This window comes from Talpa occidentalis, unplaced genomic scaffold (assembly GCF_014898055.3).
Source record: "Talpa occidentalis isolate TD23 unplaced genomic scaffold, MPIMG_talOcc4v2.1 talOcc4.8, whole genome shotgun sequence".
NCBI classification, from domain to species: domain Eukaryota; kingdom Metazoa; phylum Chordata; class Mammalia; order Eulipotyphla; family Talpidae; genus Talpa; species Talpa occidentalis.
The window spans coordinates 64828489-64842480 of NW_023605194.1; the positions used below are offsets into that span (position 1 = coordinate 64828489).

At 51.9% G+C, this 13992-nt stretch overlaps 1 protein-coding gene across 1 annotated transcript in view; it reads left to right on the forward strand.

The window, feature by feature from the left end:
• Nucleotides 1–2407: 2407 nt before the first annotated feature.
• The window catches only part of PPM1F (protein phosphatase, Mg2+/Mn2+ dependent 1F), a 29821-nt gene continuing 18236 nt past the window's right edge, over nt 2408–13992 (forward strand). Inside the window, exons 1-3 of the mRNA XM_037495783.2 lie at nt 2408–2456; nt 8299–8540; nt 13299–13444. Of these exons, the coding sequence (XP_037351680.1) occupies nt 8344–8540; nt 13299–13444 (343 nt within the window). The 5' untranslated portion in view covers nt 2408–2456; nt 8299–8343. The remainder of the gene's footprint in view (nt 2457–8298; nt 8541–13298; nt 13445–13992) is intronic.

A 13992-nucleotide genomic window follows, 5' to 3' on the forward strand; every position in this document is an offset into this window, starting at 1 on the left:
TGAGAGAATCAGAGAAGCTGGAACTCAGTGTCTGGGTAGACAGGGTTATGTCGAGAGATACCCTTTACAAGGGTGAAAACCAAAAGGCAGGAGCTGAGGCGTGACGGAATGCAGACAGGGAGGGGTTGACAAAAGCCACTGGGCACAAGTAATCTCCAGGTGCCTATAAGGGGCAAGCTCCTGGCTGAGTGGCAGTACCTCACTTTGTTGCCTACTGCCAACTTCAAATGCTTGGAATCAGTTCTCAAAAAAATGTGGGTCCCGGCTGAGGAGACCTGCAGGCATATCAGCTTTCACAGACACCATCTCACCTGTGCTGCTTTTTTCCACGGTCACTCAAATGCAGGTGGTAACAGAGGGTCTAAAAAAAAAAAAAAAAAACCTGTAAGATGAGTTGGTTTCTATTGTCTCCATTTTTCTGGTAAAGAAACAGGTTTAGATGATATAAGGAAAATGTCTAAGGTCACAGATTATAAGAAGTTGTCGCCTCAGGCCTTGCTAGGGATCACCACACTAACAGGTAGTTAAGGATCTAGGATGGGGTGAGTAGAATGGATGAGCCAGTACCCCTCCCACATTGCTTTCTCTGCCCTACACCTCCTGTCTTCCAGACCTACCCTCACTCCACATAGTTTGCTTTTAAATTGGTCAAGTGCTAGTTCTCCAGATTTCTGGCCTCACCAAACCCTCTCCTGTTCATGAAGTATCCCAGAGACCCTAATCCCAGGGAAGGACCTGAAAGTGGGCAAGGCCACAATTGGACTTTTGAGGGCCCTTCCATTAAAACTTTAAAAAAATACTTTATAATTGCATTGATATAAAGATTAGTAATATGTACTGTAACATCTTCTTTGATCTAAAAGTTCATTTCTTTCTTCTGCCTTTAAAAGAAATCTTTTTTGGTGGGGGGGGCCCTCCCTGGTGGCACAAGGGGTTAAGGAAGTCTCAGCACTATGAAGCTACCGGCAGCCACTGCAGCACGAGTTCCATCCCCAGCCAGGGAGCTGACCCACATGGTGCAGCTGAGTTATACCTAAATAAATAAAATAAATCTTTTTAAAAATCTATTTTTTAAAAAGATTTATTTTTATCTATACATACAAGAACTGGGGCGTAGGCCAGAGCTGCAGGGGGTGAGAGGATTCATCAGAGACAGAGTGGGGAGCAGAACAGGCAAATCTACTGAAATACACAGTTGAGGGGAGCAGCAGGGTGAGACAGGAGAGGTCTGCTGAGCCATGTGGGTCAGCTCCCTGGCCAGAAATCAAACTCCTGCCACAGTGGCTGGGGATAGCCCAGCTTGATAGGGCTGAGACTTTAACCCCTGTGCCACCAGAGAGGCCCCAAAAGAAATCATTTTGTATCAGAAAAATGCTTTTCCTCTCCCTCCCTCCCCCAGGATGCCCATGTTCCATGCCTGGAACCTATGCTGGATGATGTCAGGTATAAGGCAAAGGGGAACTGGAGCTGCAAATGGAATTAACATTTCTCATCTGACTTTACAATAGGGACATTATCCTGGATTATGGACGGCCCAATGTCATCACAAGTGGCTTTAAAAAAGGAATAGGGAAAAGGGAGAGAAGAGCACAAGGGACTATGGTGAAGGTTCACAGATGAACTGGTGGTGGGAATTTTATGAGGAATACACAATGATGTAAAAGATATAAATAAAAATAAATTATTTTTTAAAAAGTTATCACCTTTTCCAAGAAAAATAAAAAAGGGAACAGGGGATCTGGCAGAAACCAAAGAAATGCTAGAGTAAGAAGGGCTCTCCGAAGGTTCCTGGCTTTGAAGATGGAAGGAGCCATGAGCCAAGGATGGAGCAGTCTTTAGAAGTTGGTAAGAAAAGGGAACAAGTTCTTCCCGAAAGTCCCCAGAAAGGAAAACACCCTGCAGACACCTTGAACCTAGCCCATCAAGACTTTGGGGGCTTCTGACCTCCAAAACTGTAAATGGTATATTGGTATCATTTGTGGTAATTTGTCAGAGTTGCCACAGGAAACGTGTTGTGGGTGCAGAGCACTGTACCTCCCTGTCTGACTGCCCTGGGCAGTCTGGGTTTGCGTCCCACTGTGCTGCTTGGCGGGCCATTGATTGCACAAGTCGCTTAACTTCTGAGCCCTGTGGGATAGGGATTGCACTCCCCCGTCAACTCACCCACCCAAGGCTGGAGAAGTGAAGCAACTTGCCAAGGAGCTCCCCAGCTCCAGAACACACGATGTCGGCTGCAAGTCAGCCAGGACCCGCCAATTGGGGCGCGAAACTTTTCCTGAAATGAAAGGGCCGTAGTCATTGGTGGCCAGGCCGGGCCGCCAGAGGGCAGTAGAGCTCCCTAGCCCGCCCGGCTCCGACTGCGCCTGCGCGGCGCCCGCGGCGGCCAGGGACGGGAAGTGGGCGGGGCTGGCTGGGATCCGCGAGTGGGACGCGGGACGCTGGGCGCGGAGCTGCAGGTGAGGCCTTTGGGACTGGGGTTGAGGAAACCCGGGGCGCGGGGCCCTGGCACTGACGGGGCTCGGATGAGGTTCAAGTATGGGCGCGAGGCGTACAGGGATGGAGCGGGGTGCTGAGGAACAAGAGGGGCAGACTCAGGGGACTAGAAAGGCCGAGATCGGGAGACCCAAGGGGTTCGGGGGCCAAGTGAAGGGCTAAAGAGCTAGAGCAGCACCCCAGGTGGGGAATTGGATGCCAAGGGTGCAGAACTGGGGGCCCATGGGATGGCGGGGGTGTGGTCGAGCTGAAAGCCAGGTGGGGACCTTAAGACTGTGAGGCAGCATGGGGTGCTCAGGGTGACTGCCCCCATTTGCCCGAGGTCAGGTCCTTCCCAATTCCCATCCTCAGGAGCATCTGGACAGCGCCCACTGCTTAGATCTCTGCCCCACCCGCCCCTGCACCTTTGCTGAACCACATCTCTGCCTAAGTGCCCCTACCCCATGGCCTCTCCACACCCATGGCCCTCTCCCAAGTGTATTTAAGGTTAGTGTTTAATTAAAGGGAGTGTTTGGGCTGCAGCTGCTTCTCCTTACATGTGTCATAGATCCTCAGTTGCACCACTGCAACTGTGTGGCCTCAGGCAAGCCCCTTAACCTCTTCGTGCAATAAAGAGAAATGGCACCTGATTGTAGAGATTTTAATGCAGATTTTTAATGCAGATTTTAACACATAGTGGGCCCCAGTCAATGGTGATGGACTCCAACCCCACAGCATTCCACCCACATGTCCTGAGTGACCTGTCCTTGTACAGTTCCCTGGGGCAAGTTCTGCGGTTCATATGTGCTCCCATCTTTGGGGATAGAATGTGAGGCCTGTTCTCTGAGGTCATCTCCACCTCACTTCTGGCCTTTATACCCATATCCGGCCTATCGTCAAGTTTCACTCTTTCCTTTTGCAACTGAATTAGAAGCAACAAATGCAATCAGAAGACTGTTGAGTACTGCTTTGCTGTTTTCTACCTATGTCACCTTAGGCAGATTGTTCTATCCTTATGAACCTATTTCATCAGCATAGTTGTGAGAGGGTAAACAAAATGCATACTCTTTTGAATACCAGCTTGAAGACTGTTAACCTCACACAAGTTCTCTTGTAGAATTCCTATGATGTGTTGCCTCAAGTCGCCCCTGTCTTTAAGACTTGTCTCTGCTGTCCACTGTGCTCCACAGAGAGTTTAGCTTGCTTTGTGAAGGTGCCAAGCCTTAGGCTGCATATCTCAACCTATGCCACCCACTGGTCATACTGGAAAGCAGCCCACACCTTCCCTCTGCCATCATCCTTGCCACCTGCTGCATAAGAGCTGAGTTATACCTGAGACCTTAAGGAGCTTATAATCTAGTGAAAATGCCAAGCCTGTTAAAAGTGATGGTTGCACAGTAGTACGAATATGCTTAATGCTACAGAACTCTACGCTTTAAAATGGTTAAATGATCAATTTTATGTTACGTGCATTTTACTTTATTTTTTTAAGGATTTATTTATGCATGCAAGAACCAGAGTACAGGCCAGAGGTGTGGGGGGGTGACAGGATTCACCAGAAACAGAGTGGGGAACAGAACAGATACTGCTGAGGGGAACAGCAGGTGAGTCAGGAGAGGTCTGCTGTGCTATGTGGGTAACCTCCTGGCTGGGGTTCGAACTCGTGCTGCAGTGGCTATGGATAGCTTTACAGGTTGCGTCTTAACTCCTTGTGCTACCAGGGAGGCCCCACATGCATTTTACTTTTTTTTTTTAAAGATTTATTTATTTATGCATACAAGAGCTGGTGTACAGGCGAGGGATGTGGGGGGCGGTGGGAGAGGATCCACCAGAGACAGAGTAGGGAACAGAACAGGCAGACTGACTGAAATACACTGCTGAGGGGAGTAGCGGGCGAGACAGGAGAGGCCTGCCTCGCCATGTGAGTTTCTCCCTGGCAAGGGATCAAACTCATGCTGCAGAGGCTGTGGATTGCTTTATAGTGCGATGCTTAACCCCTTGCACCACCAGGGAGGCCCTGCATTTTACTTTAAATGTTTTATTTATTTATTTATTTTAAAGATTTATTTATATAAGAATCGGGGTATAGGTCAGATGTGCAGGAGGGTGAGAGGATTTGCCAGAGACAGAGTGGGGGACAGAGTAGGCAGACCAGCTGAAATACACTGCTCAGGGGAGCAGCGGGCAAGACAGGAGAGATCTGCCTCGCCATGTGGGTATCTCCAGCCGGCAAGGATCCAGCTGGCACTGCAGAGGCTGTGGACAGCCTGGCAGCGCTGTGCTCAACTGCCTGCGTGACCAGGGAGGCCCTATTTTAAATGTTTTAAAGAAAAAAATAGGAAAAGATGTGGTTGGGTTTACACCAAGCTTTTTCTAGTTACTATGAAAAAAGAAATAAGATTCTCCATTTTGCTTGAAATTGAAAAAAATTTCACAGTGAATACAGCACTTTTGTAACAGTGATGCAATTTCCTTTTTTAAGGTTTCCTTAAGCATTTTGTCTGTATGGCCTAGAAAAATGCAAAATTGTGTATATAAAGAAGCCTTTGTTAGTTTGTGAGTCAAAACTGGTAACTAGAGGAAAACAAATGTTTTAAGTGGAAAAAAATAGAAAAGTTGACTTTTCAGAAACAGAAGTGCTGTAGGCCCCTGGAGGACAGCATGCTAGACCCCAAAATAGTGATAATTCCAGCAAAGCTTAAAGGATCAGCAGGGTCTCTGGGGGCAAAATGGAATGCCACAGGAGCAGACTGAGAGACACAGAAACATGGGGGTGGTAGACCTTCCCAGCGCAGTAGACACAGAAATAAAAGAAAGAGCATGAGAGGTGCGGAATCTTGAGGTTGGTGACCAGTAAGGGGTGGGCTGGGCTTCCATCATCATTAAGACCCAGGCTTCAGGGCCTCCCCTGTGGCGCAGCGGTTGAGCGCTGAGTTGGGAAGGTACCTGCAGCCTCTGCAGCACCGGTTCAATGCCCAGCCACCTGATGAGGGTCCCACATGGTGCGCAGACCTCTCCTGCCGCCCGCTGCTCCCCTCAGCAGTGCACTTCGTCAGACTGCCTGTTCTACTCTCTGCTCTGGCTCTGGTGAACCCTCTCACCCTCCCGCACCTCTGACTACCCAGTGCTTGTATAAATAAATAAATAAATCTTTAAAAAAAAAAAAAAAAGACCCAGGCTTCACAGTGGGGCTTCCTGTCCAAGGCACTTTCTCTGAGTTATTTGGCCTGTATGCTGCAGCCCCCTCCAGGAAAATGGGCTGTTAACAGGTTGGGAGGATACAACAGGTGATACAGGAAGAGCGGTGACAGTGCCTGTGGGCCCCTGGTGGATGTTAGCTGCAACGCTGTCACTCCTACTGATGAGCAGTGCGTGTAGAAGGGGATTTTCTAGGAGCTGGTAAGGCTGCACTGTTACTCTAGGAGCCTGGAGGATCCGGCACTGTTCAGACTGGTCATGGCAGGTGACTGAGAACTGGGGGCTCAGTGTCTCCTTCCACACCCTCCCCAGCTGCACAGATTCACTCATGAGTCCTGTGCCCTCTGAGCCCCATACCCTCTGCATCCCGTCAGAACTCTGCTGCTCCAGGCCCAGCTCCACCTCATCCGATACCCCCTTGTCCTGCTGCTGGCCATCTGAGTGCTGAGTCATGCCTGAACTGTCTCCTCAGTTGGGCTTGTGAGAGCGCAGGGCATGACACTGTCCTCCTCCCCTCTTGGCACTCCCAGGGCTGCCTCTCGGTCCCCTTTGAGTTGGGAATTTTGTCTTCCAGACTTTATCTCTAGGCCATGGGCACCTGAGAGCGGGGTTGTTTTACTCATCTATATGGCTGTACATAACAGATTTGGGAGTTCACTGGAAAAAAAGAAGGGCAAGGAGGAAATTACTCTTGTCCTTTACCCCAGAGAAGGAAAGCCATGTCCTGCTTCCTTTCCTCTCCCTCCACCTCAGCCAAGGGTTACAGGAACACATCTCAGAAGCAGTATGACTCTGGGCCCCCACCTGTATAGCACAGAAGAGCGCTTGGCACAGACCCCAAGTAAAGCAGCCCACACCCCACAGATGAGATCCAGTCTGCATCACCTGGTCCCCCAGTCCCTACAGCGTCATGTCACTTCCAGGGGCGTTGGGCTTGAAGTGATGGGCACAGCAGTGACAGGGTCTGCGGTACTGTAGTTAGTGCAGAGAGGAGGGATCGCAACCCCTGGGAAACGAGAAGGGGGGCTGAGGAAACTGCATTCCAAGGCTGGGGGTTGAGGAGACTCCTGCATTCCAAAATGTTGCAGGGGCCACCAGCAAATGAACTTGATGGTGAAAGGTTTGGAATTCTGTGTTTTATGCAGTGGGCAGGATTTCTCAAACCAGGACCTTCATGTGCACCCTGCAGAGACCTGCATTCAGTGTGCTTTCCTCTCATTTTGGTTCTAACCGTACACGTACATGAGCATGCTTTGCACCTCCGAGATTTCAGTGCCTGTAGAGTATTTGTTTCTGGAATCAGAATTGCATGGGAGCTGGGCAGCATTTCCTATTCTGGGGGCGCCAGCTGTTGTTTAGGGTCTGCTCTGCACTACTCATGTTTCTCTTCCCTCAGAAACAGGAGGCCAGAGCTGTTCACAAGCTTGGCCTCTCTCTGCCCAAGGGCATCTGAGCTTGCTGGGAAATTCACGCCATCTTCTTGTTTTTCATTGGCTTAATTCTCAGGCTCTGCAGCTCTGCAGGCACTGTCCTGGCCGGCCTCCCTTCTCCTCAGTTGACCCCCATCACTCCCACAGAGCTGTCTGCTTTTTCTGATCTCTCAGTTTCAGTCATACCCTTGTGGTTATAATGCGATTTTGTTCCTCTGTTCTCATGCTGGTGTTTCTCATGTTTATTCTTCTCTATTATGTGATGGCAGTAACTTCTGAGAAGGACAGTCCTCCCCCTGGCTGTGTTCATTACTTCATCTTCCCACCTCAAACCTGTATGCAGGGTTTGGCAAAGTTTGGAGACATGGTCTGTAAATATTCTAAGACTGGATTCCGGAAGATTCTCTCCTATGGTCCTGCCCTCTCTATTCACTCATCAGAACCTGGAAGGCCTCAGGGAGGGGATGGACTTTGAAACCACTCCCAAAATTCTTCTCCTAAAACTTGAGGTGCTGCTTGAATTCTCAAGTCAAGGAGCACTGTTTTATTTCCAGGAGACTAAACTTGCAGGATTCATTCCCAAAGAAAGTTCCCCAGCCTGGATGTTAGTGAAGCCTGTGAGACATCTCTCTGGCATGTGGGCCCTGCCACCGTCCTGTCTGAACCCTTCCCTTAACTTCCTCCAACAGGCATCCCTTCCTTCTCCCCTTTTGGAACCACTTCTGGGTCATGGACCTGATGGCGTTACTTCCCCATGTCCTGGCTACCAGGTCCCAAGTTTAGGTTGAATCCCTTCACCTGCCATGTTCCCTGCCTTAGTGACCTGGCCCTCCAGTTCCCTCCTGCCCACCTCTGGTCACACTGGCTATAGGGGCACAGCTTCTCTGTCACTTCTTCAAGACACCCGTGCAGCCTCAGCTCCAGCTCCTAAGTAGTGGACTTCTCTTGAACTGGCCTCAGGATAACAGCCAGGGCTCTTTCTCTGGCTTTCCTGAACTATGTGTGAAGCCAGACAGTCTTGCCATTCCACCTTGAGGCCCTGTCTTGGTGCACCACCTACCTCAAGATGCTTGGCGGTAAAGGAAAGAAGGAGAGACAGTGAGGCATGGTGCCCTCAGAATGGCAGCAAGGGCACAGTTATCCCAAGAGCAGAACCTGGCTTTCCCTATGTTTTGCTAACCCTTATGTCTCTCCCCAGAGTGAAGACTGGAACCAGCAGCAGGCCCCTTGGGATGCCCTGAGCATGGCCTCTGGAGCCCCACAGCAGAGCAGCCAGATGGCAGAGGAGACGCCAGGCTTCCTAGACGCAATTCTCCGTGACTTCCCAGCCCCCCTCAGCCCGGAGAGCCCTTTGCCATGGAAGGTCCCAGGGATGACCCTGAGCCAGGAGGAGGTGGAAGGCGAGCTGATTGACCTGGCATTGGGCTTCCTGGGTGGCAGGTAGGCCATGCACTTGCTGGGCGGGGGCAGCACCAGACAGGAGAGAGGGACAAGGCATATGCCACATGCCAACCTAAACCGTGGCTGCCTTTACCCCCCATGGGCCAAATGTGTTACCTGCACAAATCCCAGTGACAGTGCTGTATTGCTTTCCCAGGGCAGCTGTAACAAAGAACCACAGACTGGGTGGCCCAGAACAATGGAAGTGTATTGTTTCATGGATCAGGGTGTCAGAAAGGTTTCACCTCTTTCAAAGATGATCAAGGAACATCTCAAGGCCTTCCCTTAGCTCTGGGTACTGCCAGCAGTCTTTCTTGTCCTTCCCCTGTAGGCACATTTGCCCACTCTGGCTTTCCTTGCCTGTGGTGTGCTCCTGTGTGCCTGTGTCTCCACGTGTTTCTTTCCCTGTCTGTGTGTCTGGCATCCAATAGGATGCCAGTCCTATTGGATATGGGGCTAACTCTGATCCAGTATATCCTCATCTTAACCCCACAAAACCTAATTTTTTTTTTTTTTTCCACAAAACCTAATTCTAAATCAGGTCACACTGAGCCACTGCAGGGTAGGATCTCAACACATCAATTCACCTTTTCTATCCTGTGTCACAGACAGGGAGGCAGAGACCACATAGGTTGAGGGAGGGATGGAGGCCTCAGGCTCGGGGTGTGGCAGGGCCAGGCTGTGTGCACAGTGCACAGACCTGCTGTCCCCTGGCCACCCAAGAGGGGTGATAGTCTCCCTGTATTCAGGTGAGGAAGCTAATGCACAGAATAGGGCATGATCAGCTCAGAACCTTTCAGGGCAGATGAAGAGTGATATGCCTGCAATGCAGGGAGACTGGCAGCATTGCCAGCTGGTGAGCCACAGAGCCTCCACGTGTGACCCACATCCCTCCCCAAGGGACCACATCCATGGTTTCTTGTCACCACATCACCTGAAGTCAAGGACCTCCACTCTCCCTCTACCCCACCCTCCCCAACCCAGGCCTTGGTGTGACCCTCTAGTGTGCTTCCTTTATGGCAGGTGAGCTCCATCCCCACACACCCCCGAGGACCTGTTTGGCAGGACCCTGAGGCCTCAGCAGAGTCACAACCACACTCTCATTCTATGAAAGCCCACGTCAGTGAGCATGAAGGCCTTTGAGTACTATTTCATAGACAGGTGACATAAAACAAGTCACTGTAGCCCAGTGGACCCGGGGCCAAGTGATACCATGTCGCAGGTACTGGGTGGTTGTGTGCAAGAGAGGTGAGGGAAGAGCTTCAGAAGCTGAGAGCTGGAAGGGAAGGAGGACAGGGAGCCAGCCACAGGCAATGTCTGCACTCAGAGGAGAGAAGGGACAGTGAGGGACACAGGGCACCCTGTGTTTCTCCTGCAACCACTGGGCCTTCTAGGGGGACTCAGGGCTGAGGGAGGAAGGACCTAGGAGGATGGGTGTACCTGCCCCTTGCCTGTGAGCCTGGGGCCTGCGGAGAGTGAGGGAACGCAGTGATGGAAGCATGAAGAGGTAATGACCAGGGAGAAGACACAGGAAAGCTGTCCAGAGTGATGTCAGGGTCCCTGTTAGCTGGGCCTCTGGCAACAGCACAGAATGAGAGGCGGGCCAGGCCTCAGTGGCTCCAGTGTGAGTGGTTAGTGCCCAGGGGAGAGGGCACAGGGGAGGGATCCAGGGCAGGGGCTGGTTTTGCTTCCAGCAGTGAAAATGGGAGAGGTGAGGAAGAGGAGGGTGGGCTGAGCTGCAGCAGTCAGGGCTCCATCTGAGGGGCACAGAGCCTTGGCAGGGAGCATGTTTTAGCTCTGATGGAGGAAGATAATTTCAAGCTAAATGTAGGGAAAACCAGAACTTGTTTGAGGAGGAGCGGGTCCTCCTGACAGCAGGAAGGCAGAGAGGGCGGGTAGAGAGCAGGAGGAGGACAGCAGACCCCAGGTACAGGCATTGAACAGGTTAACAAGGGATGACGAGACCTGATGCCATTTTCCATGGGAAGGGGGAGGGAGGTCACAGTCCCACAGGGTCTAGGCTGAAAAGGGCAGTGCAAGCCTTTACAAAGCTCTCTACAGGTGCCTTAGGTCCCCCTGTGAGTCTACCTTAAAGCACCTTAAAATGTAATCTTTTTAAAGACATTTTCCAGCCATCCTAGTGGATTTATTTTCAGCTATTGTACTTTTCTAGTATTTCTTTCCTATGTAGACATGGATGTTCACACTGTGGTCACACTTTGGGGCCTCCATGCCTCATCTGAGCACTCCACATGCACATTTCCATGGGCTCCCATCTGCCCTGCTCCCTCCTGGGTCCAAAGCCAGCATGTTGGTCCATATAGGGGATTTCAGATTTTAAGTGACATCCTTCAGGAAAGTGTCTAGAGGTCAGACTGCCCAACTCAAGGGCATGGACCTTTACACGGACCTGTCTTCCCCTGGTTGTTAGTGTCACAGCTGACACTGAGGTCCCCAAGCAGTACACCCCTCACACTATAGTTACTTATGTACATTTTCTGCTCTGCTGCTAGACTATAAACCCCTTGAAAACCCTGAGATGGACATAACTGGCCTTTTCTCAGGCACCTGGGCCTTGGCGCACACCTTCCACACGCTAAGGCAGGCCTGACCCAGTGAATCAGACGGGACCCTGGGTAAGGTGGGTGGGGCACAGGAAGTGAGGCCCTGGCCCCCAGCCAGGCATTGTCCCAACTGGAAGTTGCCTTCCTGCCTCCAGCAACACTGGCAGTCATGCAGGAAACTGTGGCATGACCTCACAGGGATGCAGGGGAACAGACACCCCTGCTCCCAGCTGTGAAAAAGGAAAACCTTGGTTGGCAGGAAATCCCCAAATAGCACAGGAACTCATTTCTCATGCCTTGGCTGGTTGTTTTTCAAAGGCAGATCTAGAGGTTTAGCTGGGCCCCCTGAGTCACCTTCTCATTTGTGAAAATCACTCATTCATCCTGGTGGATTCCTAAGACCATCAGTAGACACTGTGGATGCCCAGCCCCAAAGGGATGTGCTCCGTTGGGCTGGGGTGGTTGGGAGATACCACTCTCAGGGGGATCTCAGACAGACTCACTGTCAGACTCATTGGGCGCTGGCCCTGCTCTTCCATAGACCTGGGGATGAACACAGGTCCTCTGACCTCCTGGGGGCTACCACTGGGTGGGGGCAGATTCCAGGGTCAGGATTAGTCCTAGACGAAGTAGGGAGCTGGTTCCCAAGGCTGGGGGGCTGAGCAGACAGGGCCGGAGCCCATGGAAAGGTGCATGTGTCGCAGAATTTCCAACAGCCTTCACCACTGGCCTTGCCAGAGCTAGCCTCAGTTGCTCTGGTCAGGCTCTGCCACCTCTCCCTCATCTTCTGTGCTGAGATTCCCGTTCTCTCCCCTCCATTTGCTGTGCTGACCCTGGGGCTCAGTGGTAGGCAACCTGTCTGTGGCATAAAAAGATGCTAACTGAGTCTCAATTTCTGGAATTGTTCCTCCATGGCCCCTGTAATTTCCCATTTGACACCCACTTCTCCAGTTGCTCCTGACCCCTGACTGCTAGCTGCCGTGCCACTGATTCCCTCCTGGGTAAGCTCCTGCAGCCCTGCACCCCTCCCCCGGCCCCCATTGTTCCCACTGACCCCAGCCTCCAAACTCTGGAGGAACCTGGGCCTCACTGCCAACACAGAGCCCATGCCTACCCCCTGCCCCCACTGGCTCTGTCCCCTCCTGTCCTTAGCCAGGCCCTGCCCAACTTGGGCTTTGCCCACTACCCCAGCATTTACCCTTAAGTCCACCCTGTATGTCAAGGCCAGAGAGGCCTACACTCTCCATCCCCTTCACACACATCCCTCTTCAAAACACACTAAAGTCATGGCTCCCACTGCCCTAGCACCTGACTCCTCTTCCCTATCCTCCCTTGTGCCAACTGCCTTGGGGTCTTAGCCCCAGGATCCCACAGATGAAGCACAGCTGGATCCTCTTGCTGGACACTCTGGCTGTCATGACCCAGCCTTCCAAATGCAGCCTGAGCTCCCACGATCCCTGGATTCCACAGCCTGGGGGACATAAACAATAGATATGTATTGTCTCAGGCTTCTGGAGGCTCCAAGTTCAGGGTCAGTATGTTGGCAAAGCTGGTTCCATGTGGTGGTTGCTGGCCGTCCTTGGCTTTCAGACTCATTGCCCCAGTGTGTGATTTCATCTTTGCACAGCATTCCCCCTGCATGTGTGTAGAAAATTTCCCCTTCGGAAAAAAATACCAATATCATTGGACTAAGGGCCCACCCTAACCCCTGTGTCACCTCAGCTTAACTAATTACATCTGTAACCACCTTTTTTCCAAATAAGGTACATTCTGAGGCATTGGTGGGGGGTGGAGTTAGAAGTTCAACATATGAATTTGGGGAGACACAAGTCAATCCATAAGCCTCTCCAAACCCTGGGAGATAAAGTTAGATATTGGGCAGTTTACCTGGCCACCAAAGCCAGTGGACACAGCTCATACACCTGTGACAACCCCTCCCCAGCCACTCAGTCCCCATTTGGTGCAGAGCAGGCCCACACAAAGGGCATTTTGCCAATATCCCATTCCCTGTGGCCTGCAGGCTGACCCGCTCATAGTGACCCCACCAGAGGTCATAAACACGTAATGCTACTCTAGAAGGCTCTTCCTGAGCAGAAAGGGGGCCAGGTCTCCATCTGGAGCACTTGGGTGTGTGCTGGAGTGGTGGCTTCTGCGGCGGAGCCAGCCCCACCTCTCTTCTTATTTCCATCCCCAGAAACGTGCCACCACCGCTTGCTTCATCTCTGGCCTGTGAGGCGGTGTCCCAGCTGCTGCAGACAGACCTTTCCAAATTCAGGAAGTTGCCCAGGCAGGAGGAAGAGGATGACGATGATGAGGAAGAGAAGAAGGCCCCCGTGACCCGTGAGTTCTCCCTCTCAGGGCACCTATGTTTAGCAGGTGACAGACATGGACAGGGGCAGGGAGTGCCAGTGTGGGAGACAGCAGGGTTCCCGGGGCCTCTCCATTTTGTTGGGAGGGCAGTGGAGGGTAGCACTGAGTGAGGGCTGCCAAGGAGCAGCGCCAGGTGCCCTGGCTGACCACAGAGTGACAAAATCAAGATTGAATGAAAGCATCACACCAGTTTGAAGTTGGCAAGAGGGCTCAGTGACCCTCCCACTGAATGGCTGAGCAGTAGTGCTTGTCCCGCTTTACATGGAGAACAGCGAGGCACCAGCTCACCCCACTCACCTGCCCTTTGTGTCAGCCTGCCTCACCTGATGGTGAGGTGGGAGTTAGGAGAGTAAGGTGTGAGCAGGTTCCCCACCTTGGGGTCTTACTGGTAAAAAATGCTGGAGCTTGGTGGGGTTGTTGCCTCAGCTGGCCTGAGATGGGGCCTGGTCGGGCGGAGACTCTCAGTGGTATCAGGAGAGTGTGGTGAGGCAGTGGCAGTGGAACCTGGTCCTTCAGCC